Here is a 20,469-nt window from a genome sequence, read left to right on the forward strand (position 1 = left end):
TAGTGGGTAGGGCGTTTGCCTTCCATGCGACTGAGCCGGGTTTGATTCCCAGCATCCCAAAGGGTCCCCCGAGCACCACCAGGAGTAATTCCTGAGTGCAAAGCCAGGAGTAACTCCTGAGCATCGCTGGGTGTGACCCAAAGAGGGGGAAAAAAAAAGGAGAGAGAGAAATTTGAGATACACAGATAAATTAGTACAATTTATACTATGCAAAGGGCGAATTTAAATCATCATAAAGTTGGGTCTGGAGCAATAGTACAGGCAGGGAGTGTGCCTTGCATGTGGCCTGCCCAGGTTCTATCACTAGCACCCCATATGGCCCCTGAGCCGCCAGAAGGAACTCCTGAGCACAGAGCCGAAAGTAATCCCTGAGCATTGCTGGGTGTGGCCCCCAAACCAAAAATAAATAAATAACTAAGAAAAAGAGACCAATAAAATATGAAAGATGAGAAATAGAGACTAAAGTCACAGATAACTGAAAGTTTAGTGAAAGATAAATGATCCATAGTGAATCTAAAAAGGAAGAAAAATAAAATCCTAAAATTTTGTTTTTCCCATATTTCTAGGAATATGCATGAGAACAAAAACTTTAGACAAGAAATAAATATTTTCTCTTTCACACAAGAGTAACACAAAAATACAACTAAAGATACATGATCACCAGATTCTAATATAGCATTGCACTGTAGGGCTGTCCTCCTGTTGTTCATTGATTTGCTCGAGTGGGCACCAATAACGCCTCACAACAAACTGTGAGACTTGTTACTATTTTTGGCATATCAAATATGTCATGGGTAGCTTGCCAGGCTTTGCCGTGAGGGCGAGATACTCTTGGGAGCTTGCTGGGCTCTCCAAGAGGGGCGAAGGAATCGAACCCGGGTCAGCTGCATGCAAGGCAAACGCCCTACCTGCTGTGCTATTGCTCCAGCCCAGATTCTAATATATTGTATTCATTTATACTTGACTATCTCTCTCCTCCCAAATAGAAGGACACAGAGCCATACATAATCCAAAGCCCTTTTATTTTTTGGCTAAGGACTACAATCTGAAATATTCTCAAACACATACCAGAATTTTATTTACACATAAGTGCCAAACACTTAACATTCTTGTACTCATGTTAATCCTAATTCTAGTACTCCCTTATAAGAAGTTGCCGTCAGCAATCACAGCCCAAGACACTGTAAAGACTTACCGAAAATAGAAGCAAAACTAAGGGAATAAAGTAAGTTTAGTAAAACTAAAGTAATGCACAATACAGATTAGGGAGGTATTTTATTCGTTCAGCTGAAGTAAAGTAAAAAAGTAAAGGCCCTCCCGTTGATCATCAATTTGCTCAAGCGGGCCCAGTAACGTCTCCATTGGAGACTTTGTTGTTACTGTGTCTGGCATATCGAATACTCTCGGTAGCTTGCCGGGCTCTCCGAGAGGGGCGGAGGAATCGAACTCGGGTCGGCCATGTTGGCTGCGTGCAAGGCAGACGCCCTACCCGCTGTGCTATACTTCAATTTTTCAGCAGGACTAACAATTGCTTTTCATTCAAGAAAAATATCTGCTTTCTAATCTCACATGAACACAACACATTAGAAGAAATAATGAGTAAGAAATGCATTTTCTATAAAATTATTAGCATATATCAATGAGCTAGGGCTGGAGCGATAGCACATCAATGAGCTACCTCAGTTTCTAATTTTATTTCTCTCTCCTTACCTTCATAATACCATAATACCAACCCCCAACAAAGGAATGAAGTGTCTTATAGTGATTACTGCTTAACCAAAATATATTTTAATATTTTCCCTATTTTTATTCTCTCCTACAACCTTTGAATATGTCCTCCCTCCTCTTGTCTCCCACTGAAGCCAGACATCAAAATAGCTACAAAGCGATTCCAACACGCAATCTGAAAATCAAGATCACTTACCATTTGGCTGCCTCTGCTGGCTGAAAGCATGTATATCCATGGGAGAGAAGATGTTAGAATGGATTTCACGCAGACCCTCGCCAGTGTACTTGTTGCAAGCCAAAATGGAGTGTGTATTCCAGTCAGTCCAGTACAATGTGTCCTCAAATAACGTCAAAGCAAAAGGATGTGGAAGGGAACCTTTAACAACTGCCTGCCTATTAACACAAAGAGAAACATAAAAACATTTCTAAATTTTTGGTTAAAGCTTCCTCTCTGATTTAAAATGGCTTTATAATCCCCATTAACATATATAAATCTCAAGTAACACACATCTGCAGGTCCAATATACCAATAAAAATTAATCACATGGTTAATTTTTTTTCATGGTAACTAAAACCCCAACCCAAACCTGCAGAATGGTCTCGTAACTAGCAGCAGGTTCCAGAGTCACTACAAGTTAGCACAGAGAGAAGGCCAAGTGTTAACTCTGCTGTTGCTCCATCTCTGGAGTCATATCTTCTGTCCTCTTAAATAGTTCATGTTGTGTAAAGGAGAAAAGTAAACACAAAGGAAAAATATCCAGGTTTACACAGTTGGCACTGGAACGCAGATTAAAATCAGCAAATGTTTTTTCTCCTTGCTTATGGAAGAAAAAAAGCATCTGAGCCTCCTTTCCATCACTACTTCTGGCTTCAATAATTGGGAATAAAAACATTCACAAGGCTAAAAAAGGCGCTCTGCAAATCCCAATCTCTTTCTACCAAATGGTTGATTCACTTGGTTTTCTGCTGAGGTCAGGTAGCAAAAGGAAACCCTGCACTGGCATAATGTTTTCATGAGACAAAGCAGCTACAGAATCTCAAAAATGACCCACATAATTTAAAACCAAAAAACCAAAAACATAGCAGGTGATTCAACAGGCTGACCTCAAGCTTTGCATGCAGGCAACACTTTAGTTCCCTGGCTCCCCAGCAGCACAAGCTCCCCTGAGAACTGCCAGAAGCAATATCCAACTGGAAGCAAGCACTGAACACTGCATGGTGTGGCCCTCAAACAAAAACAAAGCCAGTTCATTTATTATTATTTTTTAAAGGTGGGGCCTGAGAGACAGTACAGCGGTGGGGTGCTTGCGTGTAAGCAGCCAACTCAGGTTTGATCCCTGTCATTCCATCTGGTCCCCTGAGCACCACCAGGAGTGACCTGAGAATATCCATGTATGGATGCTGCCCCCACTTCTCCCCACCTCCAAAAGTAGCAAGCCTAATGAACACTCAAGTCACAGAACTTTGCAGAGAATCATGGGAGTTATGCAGTCAGTAAATAATAACCAACAGAGTTTTGCGGCCAAATATCAAGGAATATAAATGCTTATTTTCGCTTTATGAAACAGTATTTTCGTAAATAGTCCAAGAAGGAGGAAGAAAGAAAGAGTTGAAAAGACAACCCAATTTTAAGTCCTTGACACTGAGGACCTAAGAACTAAGAGATTAAATTCAAGAGAAATAAAATCATTTTTATCTATGTAGAATTAGCATCTGTGGTTGCAAATAAAATGTGAAGCCATTCATTTGTTTTTTATTTTCCTCCATTCCCTTCCACTTGTTGCTGTGATAACTGGGGAGGTGGGAGGGTTCCCCAAACTTGGCTGCAGTCATCACTGGGACCTCACACTTTCAGTTATCAGGCTCACTGGCAGCCGCACACTTGAACTGCGAAGCTGACCCATAGCTACAGTGTACCAGAGAAAGCACACTTGGTGGGGACACCAGCCATTTCCAACAGCACACCGGGCCACTGGGTTCACACTACCCCAATCAAATCTATCACTATCACTATCACCCCGCTGTTCATCAATTTACTCGAGCGGATGCCAGTAACGTCTCCACTCGTCCCTGTCACTGCTAGTGTAGCCCAATGGCATACTGGGGACTCTTTCAGGGTCAGGGGAATGAGGACCATCATTGTTACTGTTTTTGGCTTTCCAAGTATGCCACGGGTAGCTAGCCAGGCTCTGCCGTGTGGGCGGGATATTCTCAGTAGTTTGCCAGGCTCTCCGAGAGGGATGAAGGTTTTTGGGGCAGCCTCTAATCACCTTTACAGGCATTCCTGGTCAGGTATATATGTGGGCAGGATACTCTCAGTAGCCTGCCAGGCTCTCTGAGAGTGAGAATTAGAGAATAAGACAAAGCTTCTGGGAGCTTGGTTTTATAGTCTCTGTATCCTGGCCATTCATGGGGTTACACGGCAGTTGGTGGGTTTAACTGTCTAGTTACTGGAAGACGGGGGATCTGGGTGGAGGAGGCCCAGTCCCGAACGAGGCAGGCTTGGAGATCTCAGCTCCGGGTCCCGCACACCTGGGTTTCTCTGTCATGTATGAGGCTCGTCTGAGCATGTGGAGAGTGGTCTCAGCATGGCTGTGGCTGGAGGTCTTCAGCTGCCGGGGCTCTGCTCTGGCAATCAAATCTAAAGGCCTTAAACTTACAGGGCAGGCACTCAACTGCCATACTATTTCCCACGCCCAAGCCTAAGGTATTCTCAACAAATACCACATTCTTTACTGCTTGTGTACAACAGACTGATTTTAGAAAGCCATATCTGGGTATCAATTAAAAATTTGAAGATTGTACATAAAATAAGTACAACTAGATATTTTAGAACCTCATATTTTGCCAGTCCACACCAGTACAATTTTTTGTTCACATTGTTAATTCTCTCTTCCCTAGCAGATTGTTTTCCCCTCATTTCCCAAAAAGTGATAATGTCTACCCTTGAAGTTTGTTCCCACTTTTTAAATTAGTAATTCCATTGTTTACAAAATGGTCATTATTTATAAGAGTGTTAAAGTAATTGTTTATAAGTAAGCCTTCACAATTCAGACCGAAACTCACATGGCAAAACATAAAAATATTCTACAATGCTGCCAAGTAACATGCTGAAAAATGTTTTTAAATATATGTAGCAAATCATGGACCATCTTGAATTGCCAATGACAGTCTAGACTGTTGCTCCGTGGTAGAGCTGATACCTCACATGTATGAAGCCCTGAGTTTGACCCAGGGGACTCAGTTGGAAAAAGGAAAAGAAAAATAATTGTAGGAGCTGGGGAGACGTAGGGGCTAAGGTGCTTGCCTTACACAGGGACAACCACAGTTCAATTCTTGGTACAACAAGGTCCCCCAAGTATTTTAGGAGCTAGTCCCTCAGGAGTTCCATACATCAGAGTTGGCCCATTTAAGCGCTGGAACTACAGGGCCCAACCAGCACCTGCTCCCCTGGACCTCTCCTTGATCATGTTTGGCTGAAAACTGTCAGGAGGAGAACCCAGAATTTCTAAGCACTTTAGGATCTTTCATAAAAAAAAAAAAACCACCCTCTCAAAAAACATAATCAGATCATTGGAGAACCCAAGGTGAGGAATCCTGAATCTTTAAAATCTTTCACGTTATTAAATAGCTAAAATTCACTTAATGAACTAAACCAAAGAAAAGAAAACAAGCATCCCTCCCTTTGTAAAAGCTATACTTATGTGATATATTGGCTTACAACAGGTATATATTGACAATAAAACAGATTTGAGTTCAAATGATAGGCACAGTTACTTACATGATTTTTTTCAAGCTTTGTTTTTCCCATTTGTACATAAAAGGCAATAATCTAATCTCACAGAATTACTGTAAAGAGTAACTGACAATACATGTAAAAGCATTTAGCACTATACTGGATGCTTAATAAACACACAAAACAATTCCTCAATTTTAGTATACACACATATGTATCTTACAGTTTTGTTTTTTGTGTCACACATACAAGGCAAGCACCCTACCCACTGTTCTATTGCTCTGGCTCTGGGATAGCATTTTTAAGAATTTATTATTTCTGAGATTTATAAGTTAAGATTGTTATTTATAAATAAGATGTTCAATTTGCAAATTGAACATTACACATAGTAGTTTTTAAATCAATAGAAGTCCTTAATGTCAATAACTTTTTAAAGCCAAGCTGGCTTATCGTCCCAGATTTCATATAACACAATGTGCACAAATTAGGTAGACAAACTAAACACTCTGTAAATGCTAGATAAATTAGGTATCTTAAATCTGCAATTAACAGAACAGTAAGAAAAACAAAAAGAAAGCCATCATTCATTTTTTTTCATAGTCTGGTGATTTACCTATTTGTTCAGCAACGGTAACTTATTCCTAATAGTGGAAATAACTATACATAGTCCTGACCTTTCTTCTCTCTACTTGTGATTACTCACTCAGTAGGCTACCTCTTGATTTCTCCCTGGAAACGAATTATTTCAAAGAGTCGTTGGCCATGTATACTGACAACAAAATCAGCAGGCTGGATCAATGGCATGTTACAATAATAACAGGCACTTAAAAACAGATCTGTATCATGGGAGACGGAAGGGGAGAAACTGAGGCCCTGGTGTTGCTTTAATTTATACTAACAACCTCAGAGCAGGGTCTCCTTCCTGTGCCTGGCCTTTTCTCTGCTTCTTTCAGAGCCCACCCCACTTACCTGAACACACTCATGACCTCTGACTTCAAGCTTGGCAAGTGGTCCTTTCAAAATCTGTACCAACTGGACTTATCCTTTTCACAACACATGTGCACCTGCATGCATTTTCTGTTTCTGTGCCACTTCCCAGAAAGCTGTGCTCTGTCCCTGTCTCAGAAATCCCCATCTGTGTACATAATAAATCTTGCTGAAATGTATAGCAAACTATTGCCATGATGATTTTGACATCTGGAACCTAACCCTGGAAGTTCCCTACATCACAGTATGTTAAGACACTGAAGAAGATGACAGCAGTGGTAGAGGCATAGGGTCTGGAAAAAAATCTTCAGTGTCCTTTATATGACAAAAGAAAAACTAGATCACAAAACCAAGAGAGACAACATTCCCAACAAACCAGAATCAGCACTTCAGTAAGAAGAATCAGAAAGGGAATATTTAGCAGGTAAAGCAAGAAAATACACCCAAACACTGCTTGGGTGACACTGGTGGCTCCAAGTGCCACTGGGTCTGGGCACTGATCTGCCAGGGCACTGTTGAGAGCATCCTTCGGAGTGCCCCCGCCCCTATTCGAAAAAAGAGAAGAGAATACACAAGACAGAAAACAATGGAAAGCATGGGTGGCAAACAGACTCATTGACAGCAAAAGTTCTGTCACTCCAGGGTGAGTGACTGCAATGAACCCCCATCAGGACTAAAAAAGTTAGCACACTTTAATTCTCTGTGAACTCTCAAAACTGACTTCCCTTCTAGATACAAGTCCCACAATGAAGACAATTTACCTGAAGTAGAATGAAAAGTGAGGAAGGTGAGTACAGAAAGTAGAAAAATAAAAGTAGGAGCAAACACAGTCAGAAAATTTTAGAAAGCAAGAAGCCAAATTTCCTACACACATTCTGTGAAGTTTAAAAATTTACTATAAATTCTGCCTTCTTCTATAACCCAAGAAAAACAATGTCATATGAAAATAAGAAAACAAACATATTAAGGTCAAATACCATTGAGAAAGTTGATATTAGAGATAAGTTATAGAGAATAATAATAACATCTCCACAAACAGTAAATGTATACAAGGTATGGGCCTAAAACAAAGAAACATATATAAACAGATTTCAGAATAATATCTCTACAAACAGTAAATGTATACAAGGTATGGGCCTAAAGCAAAAGAAACATACAAACAGATTTCAGAATAATAACACCTCTACAAACATTAAATGCATACAAGGTAGCACTGTCCTCCCATTGTTCATCGATTTGCTCGAGTGGGCACCAGTAATGTCTCACAACAAATTTTGAGTGTGAGACTTGCTGTTACTGTGTTTGGCATATCGAATATGCTATGGGGAGCTTGCCAGGCTCTGCCATGTGGGTGGGATACTCTTGGTAGCTTGCCGGGCTCTCCAAGAGGGACGGGGGAATTGAACCCAGCGGCACGCAACGCCCTACCCGCTGTGCTATGGGCCTAAAACAAAAGAGACATATCAACAGATTTTAAAATAACCTAAAACATGTTAAGACAACATACTAACCATTAAAGAGTAACACAAATTAATAATCTCAAAACTGAGGTAACGGAACTAATAAATTACAAAAATAAATTCTTCTGGGGGGCAAAGAGAGAGGCCAGCAGTAAAGTGCTGTGCCTTCCACAATGCTAACCAGTGACTAATTGCCAACATACCTACTGTCCCTAGGAGTGACTGGGCACAGAGCCATGAATAAGCCCAGAGCACAGCAAAATATGGTGCCCAAATCAAAACAAACAAAAAATTCAAAATAGAAGGTCCTGCATGATACCTGTCTTCCCCAAGATAGCAAAAAATAAGAAAAAGGCGGGACTGGGGTACCCCAGGCACTTCAGCACTTAAGCTCTCTAAACCCTTCAGGGAAAGGTCCCTCGACACCATGCCAGGGGCAGCCCTTTGAGCATCATCAAATGTCAACCAAAAAAGGGGCAGAAAAACTTTTTAAATAAAAGAAATATGGAAGGCCAAAGAGTACAGTGGGTTGGGAACTTGCCTTGTGTGCAGCTAAGCCAGGTTTAATCCTGGACACCCCATATGGTCCCCGAAGCCCGCCAGGAGTGATCCCTGAGCACAGAGCCAGGAGTCATCCCTGAACACTGCCAGGTGTAAATGAGTGAATAAAATAGAATTTTCAAGGTTATTTTTATATAATAAATGACTTTATTTATTTATTTTGCTTTTTGGGACACACCCGGCAATGCACAGGGGTTACTCCTGACTCTACACTCAGGAATTACTCCTGGCGGTGCTCAGGAGGCCATATGGGATTCTGGGAATCGAACCCGGGTCGGCCACGTGCAAGGCAAACGTACTACCCGCTGTACTATGGCTCCAGCCCCTATATAATAAATGACTTTAATCTGACACATGTTCAATCCTTGGCACCACATTTGGTCCCCAAAATCCCAGCTGGAGTGACTTTTGGAGCACAGAGTCACAAATAAGCCCTGAGTACTCCTGAGTATACTGCTATGTATGGGTCAAAAGAGAAGGGGGTGGGGGGCAGAAGGAAGAAGAGAAAACTGAACCCAAAGCATCCACAGAAACTAAAACACAAGGGAAGAAACTGATGGAATATAAAACAGAAAAATAATAGAGAAAAAAATTAATGAAACCAAATGTGGGTTAATTTGAAAAGCCATAAAACCTTTTCTAGACTAAACAAAAAAAAAGGGACACGAATTGGGAAACTTGTGAATTAAATTATGAAGCAAAGGAAACATCATTATAATCTTAAAGAAATTACTAACTGTATTACCTAAACTATAATAAAAAAGAAAAAGAAATTAAATTATAAGGAAATGCCAAAACTCTATCAAGAAAATAAACAAATTAGAATGGAAACATTCCTAGAATGAAACAAATTACCAAAGCTGACTCAAGGAAAAAAATTTTTTTTAAATCTCAGGGCAAAGCTATAATACAGTAAGTAAGGGGTTGCCTTGCACATGCATGCCCCAGGTTCAATCCCAGGAACCAACCCCATATGGTCCCCGAGCCCACCAGCAGTGATTCCTGAACATTGGCAGGGAGAGAGGGAAGTGGGAAAGCAAGGGATGGGGAGAAGGAGGGAGACAAATTCCCAGAACCACACGGCTTCACTAACCATTTGTTTTGGGACCACACCCAGCTGTGCTCTGGGCTTACTCTTGGCCCTGCATTCAGGGATCAGCCTTGGCAGTGCTCAGAGAGGCCATGTGGGTCTTCCTTTGCAAACCAAGTGCCTTGCCTGTGGTTCTCTCTCTGGCCCCAGAGTAAGTGAAACAAATGCATAATGATCTCACTCATTTACAGTATACAGAACAAGATAGATACGATCTTATTTGTCATTTTATTGTTTCTTATATCCTTTACAAGTTATTTGCTCCTTTCTTCTGCTGGTCTCTTCCTCCGTAGTTTGATTTTCTCCCATAATATCCTTTCCATTAATCTGGTTTTTGTCTACCACAGGTTTTGCTTTTGGTTATCATGAAGCTTGTTTACCTATATATGACATCTACCCTAGCAGGACATTAAATAGAGGGAGCAGTCAGAAACACCAAACCCTGGTCACTACCTGAATACTGTGAATTTTAATACTTTTATTAACTAGTGTACTGGAATTAGGTTTCCAGCATAATAGATACCTATGGGCTGACTGCAATCCTGCCAGGAGATCAAAGAAGCCAGCAGATATCACTCTACCTTCTCCTTCTAGCTTGCTCCAAATTTCCAGTTTACCTCAATGGAAGCAGTTTGTACACACAAATAGTGCCCCAATTTTTATTACTTGGGGAACAATCTAGGCTGATGGGCTCCTGGATCCTCTGGTTCAAATAACCATTGAGACTTTTGCTTAGAGCACTGAAAGACTAGTAAGGGCCATCCCCTATATTTAACCACTCTGTCATGGCTTCAGTAGTTGTTTTTAATCTACGTACAGAAACTTCTCAACAGAGTGAAGGAAAACAAAACAGGAGAATAAGTACAAAACAAAAAAATAAGATAAAATTCCTGCAACAAAACCTATCTGCTGAACTGGACAGATGTGATTGTTTTCATTAAAATCTCAAAGTAACAGTCATAACGATATTCCATGAGTCTGCAGATGTGGTTGAGCAGTAGAGCACCTTTTTTTTGCAGGTTTAACCCTTCCCCCACCCTGACAAGGGGACACACACACACACACACACACACACACACACACACACACACACACACACACGAGTAGTATCAGGAGAAGAATGTATGAAAAAAAAAAAACAATAAATTTTTTTTAAAAATTTTGGAAAATCCCGAGGCCTCTCCATTCCACCGAGGGCACACCACTGGCCCGACTAGCCTGCCATGCTGGGGAGGTGGAGCACAAGCACACATGTTAGGACCCAAAAGATGGTGAACTATGCCTGGGCAGGGCAAAGCCAGAGGAAATTCTAGTGGAGGTCCTTAGCGGTCCTGACATGCAAATCGGCCGTCCAACCTGGGTATAGGGGCAAAAGACTAATTGAACCATCTAGTAGCTGGTTGCTCTGAAGTTTCCCTCAGGATAGCTAGCGCTCTCGCATGACCACCCACGCAATTTTATCCGGTAAAGCGAATTATTATAGTCAGACAGAAATCAGAGTGGAAAAATACAATAAATAGAAAAACTCAACAGGGGCACAAAAGCACAAAAGATCAAGTGGAGAGCCAGAGAGACAGTACTGTGTGTGGGGTCCACGTTGTGTATGCAGCCAATCCCAATTTGATACTCAGTATCAAACTGAAACCACTTAAAGCTCCTAGAGGACTGACAGTAGTGAGCCTTGAGCAAAGAGCCAGGAGCAAACCCTGAGCACAGCTGGGTGTGGCCTCAACCACAGCCACAAAAAAGAAGACTCATCAAATTCAAAGACATAGCAGTAGAATTTATCAAACAGAAAAGAAAAAAGAAAACTCAAAGTGAAGCTTTGTTTCTAAGAAACTTCTAGGACAGCACCACGCTAACCACCATTCCATGAATGGAGGTCTTAGAGTAAGACAAAAAGGGGGGCTGGAGCAATAGCACAGCAGGTAGGGCATTTGCCTGGCATGCAGCTGACCTGGGTTCAATTCCCAGCATCCCATATGGTCCCCTGAACACCGCCAGGGGTAATTCCTGAGTGCAGAGCCAGGAGTAAACCCTGTGCATCGCCGGATGTGACCCAAAAAACAAAAACAAAAAAAAAGGGGGGGGGAGACAAAAAGGGCCAGAGAGCCAAAAGAGCTACATGCATGCTTTGCATACCAAAGGCCCAGTCCCAATCCCCAATATCACCACATAGGCCCCTGAGAACCCCTGGGAGTTCCCAAGCAGAGCTAGAAGGAGCCCCTGAGCTCTGCGCATTACTTTAACATCATTTTGGGGTGTGGTCCCAAACAAACACCAGCAATAACAGCTAAAATCCTAATCTATGAGTGAAGAGTAGTGTAGCAGGTAAGGCACTTGCCTTCAATGCAACCAATCCAGGGCTCAATCACTGGAATCACATATGGTCCGCCAGAACCAAAGGGTCACTCCTGGGCAGAGCGCCAGGAATAGTCCCTGAGCACTGCAGGGTGTTGGTTCACCACACCTTATATAAAAATAAATAAATGACGTCATAACCTATGGGGGAAAAGGCTAGATTCCAGAAGCCCAGAGAGTTTTGAAAAGAAGAAGTTTCAGAGGAGCCACACCAATACTCATTTCACTAAACTGTAAAAAGAAGGCTGGGGATATGTCTTGCTGGTAAAGCACCTTCCTTCAAGATTTTTCAGGGAGGCCAAAAGAGGATGAAGTCATATATTCAAAGTCCTGGGGGAACCTTACTAACTAAGGATACACAAAGCAGCAAAGCGATCCTTCAGTCCAGTAATTTTCTGATAAGCAAAAGCTCTGATTGTAATGTCACTAAACAAGTATTCAAAGAAAGAGCAATGAGACTTTTTAAAATGAAATAAAAAGATGGTAATTAATTAGTATGAACAAAACAATCTTAAATAAGTGGAAAGGACACATATATGATTAAGTTAGTAGTACGTTGTAATGTAATAACTGAAATTAGTTAATTTTGAAATACATGCTTAAAAGTTCCAGGGCCTGTCAACTGGGAGATACTGCTCAAGTGGAAGAACACACACCTTGCTTGTGAGGCTGTGGTTTCAATCCCCAACACCACAGAGCACCCCCAACACCACAAAGTGTAATCCTAGTCACCCAAGCAGTGCTGGGGATGGTGTGTGAACACACACACAGTTTTTAAAATAATTTTAATTACATTAACGTGCTGGGAGGTAAAAAATTAGAACTTAAGTATGTATATAAAGCTAAATATTATCCACCTGAAATACCAGTGAATGTTCTTAACTGAATTTTACTTTGATAATTTTATGTTCCTCATGTTTTCATGTTCAGATTGTACGTCCTTACAATTTTATGTGAAGGTACTTTTCTCCAACTTTATGTATTAATTTACAACCTCCTAATGTTTGCATGTGAAGCTTAAAAATAGAGTTATTTTGTTTTCTAAAATCTCCCAGCTTTGGGGGAATTACAAGGCTGGAGAGATACTACACTGGGTAGAGCACTTGCCTTGCACACGGCCAACCTGGGTCCAGTCCCAGGTTAACATGTGGATGGGATAGCTATTGTCATCATAGTTTCCTAGTGGCCAGGGAGTTTCAGCTTCTGCCACATCAGCATTTCAGGCCTGGTCTCCTGAACCAAAAGTTCAAGCAAAAGGCAAGCCCTGAGGATCATTTTTCCTCTCCCCACCTTTATTTGAACCCTCTCTTTTCTTCACCTTTGTTCCTCGCAATTTTCTGTACTTAATTTTGCTACTAAATTATTCAATTTTGTTCCTACTCAGTGTGAAATTGGTAGAAAATTGCAGAAGGTTCACTTAAAATATTACTAGGGGGGCTGGAGATACAGTACAGCAGGTAAGGTGCTTTGCTTTGCACTTTGCATGCAGCCAAGCCAGCATCCTATATGGCCCTCAAAGCACCACCAGGAGTAGTTCCTGAATGTACAGACAGGAGTAACCTTTGAACACAGCCAGATGTGGCCCCAAAACAAAGCAAAAACCTCACATTACTAGGATATGGTTCAGTGGTAGCGTATTGTGAGGCTCTGGGTTCCAAATAAAGGGAAAAGAAAAAGGAAAGAGGGAAAATGGAAAAGGCAAAGATAGAGCAAAGGGGAAAGAAAAAGATAAAGACAAAGGGGGAAAAAAGAGAAAAGGGAACAACCTGGACGCAGTCTCCATGGATATGCTTTACTTGCCTCATATTAGAGTGGCAAGCTTTCTGCCCTCTCTCATTTCAGAGGCTCTCTTAATATAGTCCGCCACATCCTCTTGCAGGTCAATAATGGAGGCTATCTGGCACTTCCTGTTTCTAAGTTCAACAAACCATCCCATCCAGACTCTGCTTACGCCAACACAGACAGTAATACTAACGGAGGTCAGGTGGTTGCTAATGGTCGGCCTGTATCTGCTTTCATTTCCGAATGCCTGGGGAAAATTTCACGGTATGCTCTTGAATCTGCTATCTACTTTTACCTGCTTGTGTGGGTATGAGTCCAAAAACACTTTTACAAAATCAATAGTCATATCCTAACATCCCTCCTCAAAGCAAATGTAAAGTTCCAATACAGAAACTAGTATTTACATATTCACCATGCACTGATTCTTTTGATACCTATTCTGGTTGTTTTTAAACCATCTCGATGTAAGTCATTTCATTCATGTTTAAAAATAAGGCCAAAAAGTTTCAACTCCACGATTACAACGTTTAAGAAAATTCTTTAAATCTTTCCTGGTTTTTAGTACTTCTCAATGCTTCCTTGGGCTGGAGAGATAGTACAGAGGGTGAAGGTGCTTGTCGTGTAGGGAACCAGCACCATCTCGATCCCCAGCACTGCATATGGTCCTGAGCACCAGCAGGAGGGATTTCTGAGCACAGTCACAGGTAATCCCTGAGCACAGCCAGGTGTGACCCAACACCCCCTTCCTCAAAATAAATTCTTTCTTATTCACAGTTCAGATATCTTACAAATGTTTATACCTTGAAAAACCCCTTCAAATATTTAACATCCTGTTTTTGTTGGGATCTTAGAATAAGACCACCAGGAAACCAAAATCACTGAAAAACAAGAGTGTGAACATAAAACATCTCTGAAATTTTGATAATGATCTAAGTAGCATTCCATTTTAATATTCTGTACCTTTATTGTCAGTGAAATTTGGGACACATCACACATGCACACCAGGCTTTCTCCTTGTCCAGGGGTCAGCGAACTTTAGCCCACTGGCTCTCGGTTTTGCAAATTAAGTTTTTATCACAATACTCATTCCTGTGCCCTTATTCTTTATAGCTACTTTCACAACAGCCAAGCTAAGTAAGTAGTTCCAACAGAAAATATAATGGCCTACAATCTCTAAAATATTTACTTCTAGTCCTTTCTAGTAAAACCAGGCTGACTCCTGCCTGGGCCTAGACAATTATCAAACATGCTCCACAAACAGTACCAGGGAGCACTGAGCGATTCTGGGCAGGATGGATCTTTGTTGTCCTGGATGTTAAGATGTGGCAGAAGCTGAAACTCCCTGGCCACTCGGAAACTATGATGACAATAGCTATCCCATCCACATGTTAAGCAAAATCCCCAGATGTTTCCAAATACCCTGGCAGAGAATGTAGTACAATCCCTGGTTGAGTAGCACTGAAGAATTAAAGCAGCTCAGAGTAGTAGAGGAGAAAACACAATCCATTAATTCCAACTGCAATTAAAATCAATGAAGAAAAGGCATTATGCCAGTTTATTCTGTTTAAAGAATAAACTCTAAGTCAATTATTCTTACTTACTCTTTGACATTTAGTCCAAGCAAAGATCAATGAAGAAAAGACATTACACCTTTTTTTAAAAAAGGAACAAAGTATAAGTCTACTATTCTTCAACGTGTAGCCTCAAACACTGGTTTTCTTACTAAAATCAGACTTAACAGTATTACTCTATCAAGACATCATGGAGTTTACTTTAAGTTTAGAAATATATTTATTAGGTTGAGAATGTAGCTCAGCAGTAGAATACTTGCCTTGCATGTGTGAGGTCATGAAGTTCCAACCTTTACTCCACAATTAATATGTTTATAAATTGATCTTACCGATTTGTTCCATCCAAATTTGATTTGTGGATGAAATTAAGTTTTGCATCTGCCCAATAAAGTTTCCGTTCCTCATAATCCAAAGTCAATCCATTTGGCCAGTAAATTTCAGTGTTTATTATAATGTAGCGACTTGAACCATCCATTCCAGCACGTTCTATCTTTGGCACTTCTCCCCAGTCTGTCCAGTACATGAACCTAGAAATTATATAAATAAACCCATGACATAAGCAGGTGAACAGTCAAATATTTTAAAATTATTACCGTTTTTAAAAGGTCTCAAAAACACTAAAAGTCCTAGAAACTTTTCAAAATTTTAATAACCCACCTTTTGCAACTACAATGGCAATGAAAGATATAAAAGCCACAAAGTCCACATTTCTTGGAGAAAAAGAATGAGAGTGTATCAATCCCCACAGATTGCTGATTAACAGGAAGAAACAGCAACTTTAAGGAAAAAGACTTGGGAGCTCGGATAGAACTCAAGTGACTTGAGCCAGGGCTAACATGTGAGGCCGCAGATTTGATCCCCACTTCTGCACTTTCCCTCATCCCCCAGAACCAAGGTTCTGGTGGCCACAGTGGGTTCCAAAACATTTTAAAACTATATTATTTCAGGTCCAGAGCGATAATACAGTGGGTAAGCATATTTGCTCTGTATGCAGTCAACCTAGGTTGCATCTCCAGCACCACCAAGAGTGATCCCTGAGAACAGAGCCAGGAGTAAGTCCTAAGCACTGCTGGATGTGGTCCCCAAACAAACAAAAAGTTGTATTATTTGCCTTACAATATAAAAGGTATAAACATGTGGAAATTAGGCAACGTAAGAAGAAACATCCTTGAAACAAAAGAACTCAGGAATGTTAAACATATAGGCTAATAGAAAAACTCTACTCATTTTTTCTGAGTTACTCCCTTAGTTTCTCTGAGAAAGAACTGCTCCAAGCACAGTACGGATGGTTTTCTAACATACAAAAACATAAGATGATAATAGCAAAACAAAGCAAGGAAGAAATAATGTAGCAAAGTGTTTATTTTTACTGGAATTAAATTAGAAGTTCATTAAACTAGAAGTTCATCTTTATTAAAAGAAATTTTAATACATACAATACATACTAAGAAAATCTCAAAAAAGAAAATCTCAAGAACTCTCAGGGCAATTTTATTATTTTAATTATTATGTAACTAAAGTAACATTGCAGGGTTGGAGCCATAGTACAGCATGTATGGCTCTTGCCTTGCATGTGGCCAATTGGGTTTGCTCCCTGGTATACCGTATGGTGCCCTCGGCACAGGCAGGAGTGATTCCTGAGTGCAGAACCAGAAGTGACTCCTGAACATCACTAGGTATGGCCCAAAAAACTAAAAAAAAAAAAAAATAATAAAAAAAAAATAAGTAGCACTGCAGCACTGTCCTCCCATTGTTCATCAATTTCCTCGAGCAGGCAGGAGTAAGGTCTCCATTGTGAGATTCATTGTTACTATTTTTCGAATATGAATACACCTCGGGGACCTTGCCAGGCTTTGCCATCCGGGCAGGATACTCTCCAGAGCTTGCCAGGCTCTCTGAGAGGGGTGGAGGAATTGAATCCTGGTCGGCAGCGTGCAAGCCAAACGCCCTACTCGCTGTGCTATCGCTACGGCCCAAATAAATAAGTAAAAGAAAAATAAAATAACACTGCATTGTGGTCTTATATAAACTATGGATGTGAATCAATGAAAATCAACATGTACCTTTCCTCAGTTTCAACTTAAGAATACCCCCACCCCTGCCAAAATATCTCAAAAAATCCTGGACAATACTCAACAAAGAGAGCAAGGGAAACAGCTCACAGGGTTGGGGCTTGAGGACCTGAGTTCAGCCCCCATCAAAGTATGTCCCCTGATCATGTTCAGGAACGGCCCAAAAGCCCACTAGCATTGCTGCAGAACTAATACTTGGAGTGGCTCCAGGGCTCATATTACTGTTGGGGAGGCAACCCCCTAAATGATCTTCATTGGAAGACTCCAGTGAGGAAATTATAGTGCACTAAGGACTGGAGCAATAGCACAGCATGTTATAACATAGTGTTATAACACAGCCAAGCTGGGTTCAATTCTCAGCATCCCATATGGTCCCCCGAGCACTGCCAGGAGTAATTCCTGAGTGCAGAGTCAGGAGTAAGCCCTGGGCATCGCCGGGTGGGACCAAAAAAATAAAAAAGGAAAGAAATTACCATGCACTAGAAAACATCTACTTAATTAAACAAAAAAAAAAAAAGGAAGTGTGTGAACTGAAGCAAAGCAAAAACTAAAAGACACAAAGCAATAAATAGTAAAATGACAAAACTATACTTAACATTAGATCATAATTGGATTTAAGGACTCCAATCAGAAAGGAAATGTCTGAGGATAGAATCAACAGATACTTAGGAAGAAAACCTGACTGATCTATAGGAAAGAAAAAATAATGCTGTCTATGCCTCTGGATTAAAATACCTTAACGGAAGGCATTATATATATATATATACACACACACACATATATATGCATGTATGTATATGTGTGTGGGGGTGGCTATTAAACTGTTCAACCACATGCCACCTAGTGGTACAGACACTGTGTTTACACACCCTCATTAACAACTGTCTTTTTTAAATCTTCAGTCACAAGTTGTGCAATTCATAGACACAAATCCTTACAATGGAAATGCTAAGCTTTTAGTGTTATATGACTAAACCCCATTGACAAAGAGTTTTTAAAATTACACTACATCAAATTATAAAAGTTTTTAATATGGCAAAATAAATTCAAACTAAAATTAAAAAGACACGCAATCACACAGGAGAAAATACCTGCATGCTTCATCACCTCAGATAAAGGGCTCACATCCAAGATAAATAAAACAATCATAGAGCATAACAACAACAATAAAAACTCACTACCAAGTCATCAATAAAATGTGCTAAAAATGAATTAGTAAGTTCGACAAGAATTTTAGCACTGAGGTACTTATATGCCACTTTTACCAAAGGTAACATACAACTACTCTATTACTCAACCCAAAGAAACACCTATCAGACGAATTGGCACAATGGGTTGGAGCAGGGCTTCTTAAAACTTTTTCTGACCTTCAGTCTGAGAAATACAGCTCGGGCAAGTGCTGGCAGAAATACATCAGATTCGGGGGTATGGTGCCGCCAGCAGGTCACCTGTGAGGCGAGTGCATCAGCAGCCTCATGGCGCCTTCAGACTTCCAGATACCCCAAAATTGCTGCTGTGCCTTTGGTCAGACCCCAAAAACTTGGGGTAAAGTTTACCAAGAAAGTAAACGGCCAAAAGTTAGGTATGTGGGAAACACACCCACAAACCACCTCCAGCTCAGCTATATAATTGGAGGCAAGGCCTCTTTGGTTCCTGATTGAACTGCTTAATGGTCATGATCCCAGAGACTCAGGAACGAATCTCAGAACCCAGCAGCTTTAGGTAGAAATGCGTCCGGTCTCTGCAGTAGGCTACTGGTGCTGGGCCACCCCAGGTGGAAATAGGTTTCGTGCCTTGGCCTGTTCCCCCTGGCGGCCCAGTGGCCACCATCCTTCTGAGGCCACTGGATAGTCACATTTGGGCCCCCAGTGACGAGACACACAGGGCCTCACGGGACGGGGTGGAGCCGGGCTTGTCCTCCCCACCCCAACGAGACCCCAAGTCATCACCCACGAACGGCCTCTCTGGCTCCTGATCAAGCTGCTTAACGGCCATGATCCCAAAGACTCAGAAACAAATCTCAAAACCCAGTGGCTTTTGGCAGAAATGCATCCAGACCCCAGATACGTTACTATTGCCGGGCCACCCCAGAGAGGAAAGGGTGTTGTCCCTCCGCCTGCTCCTTCTTGGTGGCTTGGTGGCCGTCATCCTCCAGAGGCCACTGGACAGTCAGACTTGGGCCCACAGTGACGAAACTTGTTGAGCCTCACAGGTTGGGGGAGGGGGGGAGCCGGGCCTGTCCTCCCCACCCCAATGAGACCCCAAGTCATAGCCCACAAACGGCCTCTCTGGCTCCTCATCAAGCTGCTCAACGGCCTTGATCCCAAAGACTCAGAAACAAATCTCAAAACCCAGTGGCTTTTGGCAGAAATGTGTCCAGACTCTGCAGTAGGTTACTGTCGCCAGGCCACCCCAGCAGGGAAAGGGTGCTGTCCCTCCGCCTGTTTCCTTCTGGAGGCTCGGTGGCCATCATCCTCCAGAGGCCACTGGACAGTCAGGCTTGGGCCCGCAGTGACGAAACTTGTTGGGCCTCACTGGATGGGGTGGAGCCGGGCCTGTCCTCCCCACCCCAACGAGACGCCAAGTCATCGCCCATGAACGGCCTCTCTGGCTCCTCATCAAGCTGCTCAATGGCCATGATCCCAGAGACTCAGGAGCAGATCTCGAAACCCAGTGGCTTTTGGCAGAAATCCCTCCAGATTTAAGTGTTAAAATTTCGGAATTTCAAAACCACATGGCCCTACTGCAAGCCACACGACATCATATGTTATTCATAATCAGCAATAGAACACAAATTGTCTATTGTTGCCTTTTCAGCAGATCTGAGTGTTGGGGTAAAATCTCAAATGATAATGGTGGGTCTGGTGTTGAAATATTGAATGTGATCAAAGTAGAGAAAGAGCGTAATGTGGAAATCATCTGCCCCACAGGTAGGGGGAGGGTGTGGGATGGGGGTATACTGGGGTTTTTGGTGGTGGAGAATGGGCACTGGTGAAGGTACGGGTGTTTCATTGCATGACCGAGACTTAGACCCAAAAGCTTTGTAACTGCTCTCACGGTGATTCAATAAATAAAATTATAAAAAATGAAAAAAAAAAGTAAGGTGGAGTTCATGCCCAAT

At 41.6% G+C, this 20,469-nt stretch overlaps 1 protein-coding gene across 3 annotated transcripts in view; it reads right to left on the bottom strand.

Moving 5' to 3' along the window:
* Window positions 1-20,469, bottom strand: part of LRP6 (LDL receptor related protein 6) — a 133,989-nt gene that overhangs the window by 60,377 nt on the left and 53,143 nt on the right. For 2 of the 3 annotated variants that reach the window (XM_056115513.1, XM_056115502.1), the window contains exons 3-4: window positions 15,606-15,803; window positions 1,925-2,121 (exon numbers count right to left, since the gene is read on the bottom strand). In XM_056115513.1, the coding sequence (XP_055971488.1) occupies window positions 1,925-2,121; window positions 15,606-15,803 (395 nt within the window). The remainder of the gene's footprint in view (window positions 1-1,924; window positions 2,122-15,605; window positions 15,804-20,469) is intronic. The other variant, XM_056115522.1, reaches the window with a different exon arrangement.

This window comes from Sorex fumeus, unplaced genomic scaffold (assembly GCF_029834395.1).
Source record: "Sorex fumeus unplaced genomic scaffold, SorFum_2.1 ptg000003l, whole genome shotgun sequence".
NCBI classification, from domain to species: domain Eukaryota; kingdom Metazoa; phylum Chordata; class Mammalia; order Eulipotyphla; family Soricidae; genus Sorex; species Sorex fumeus.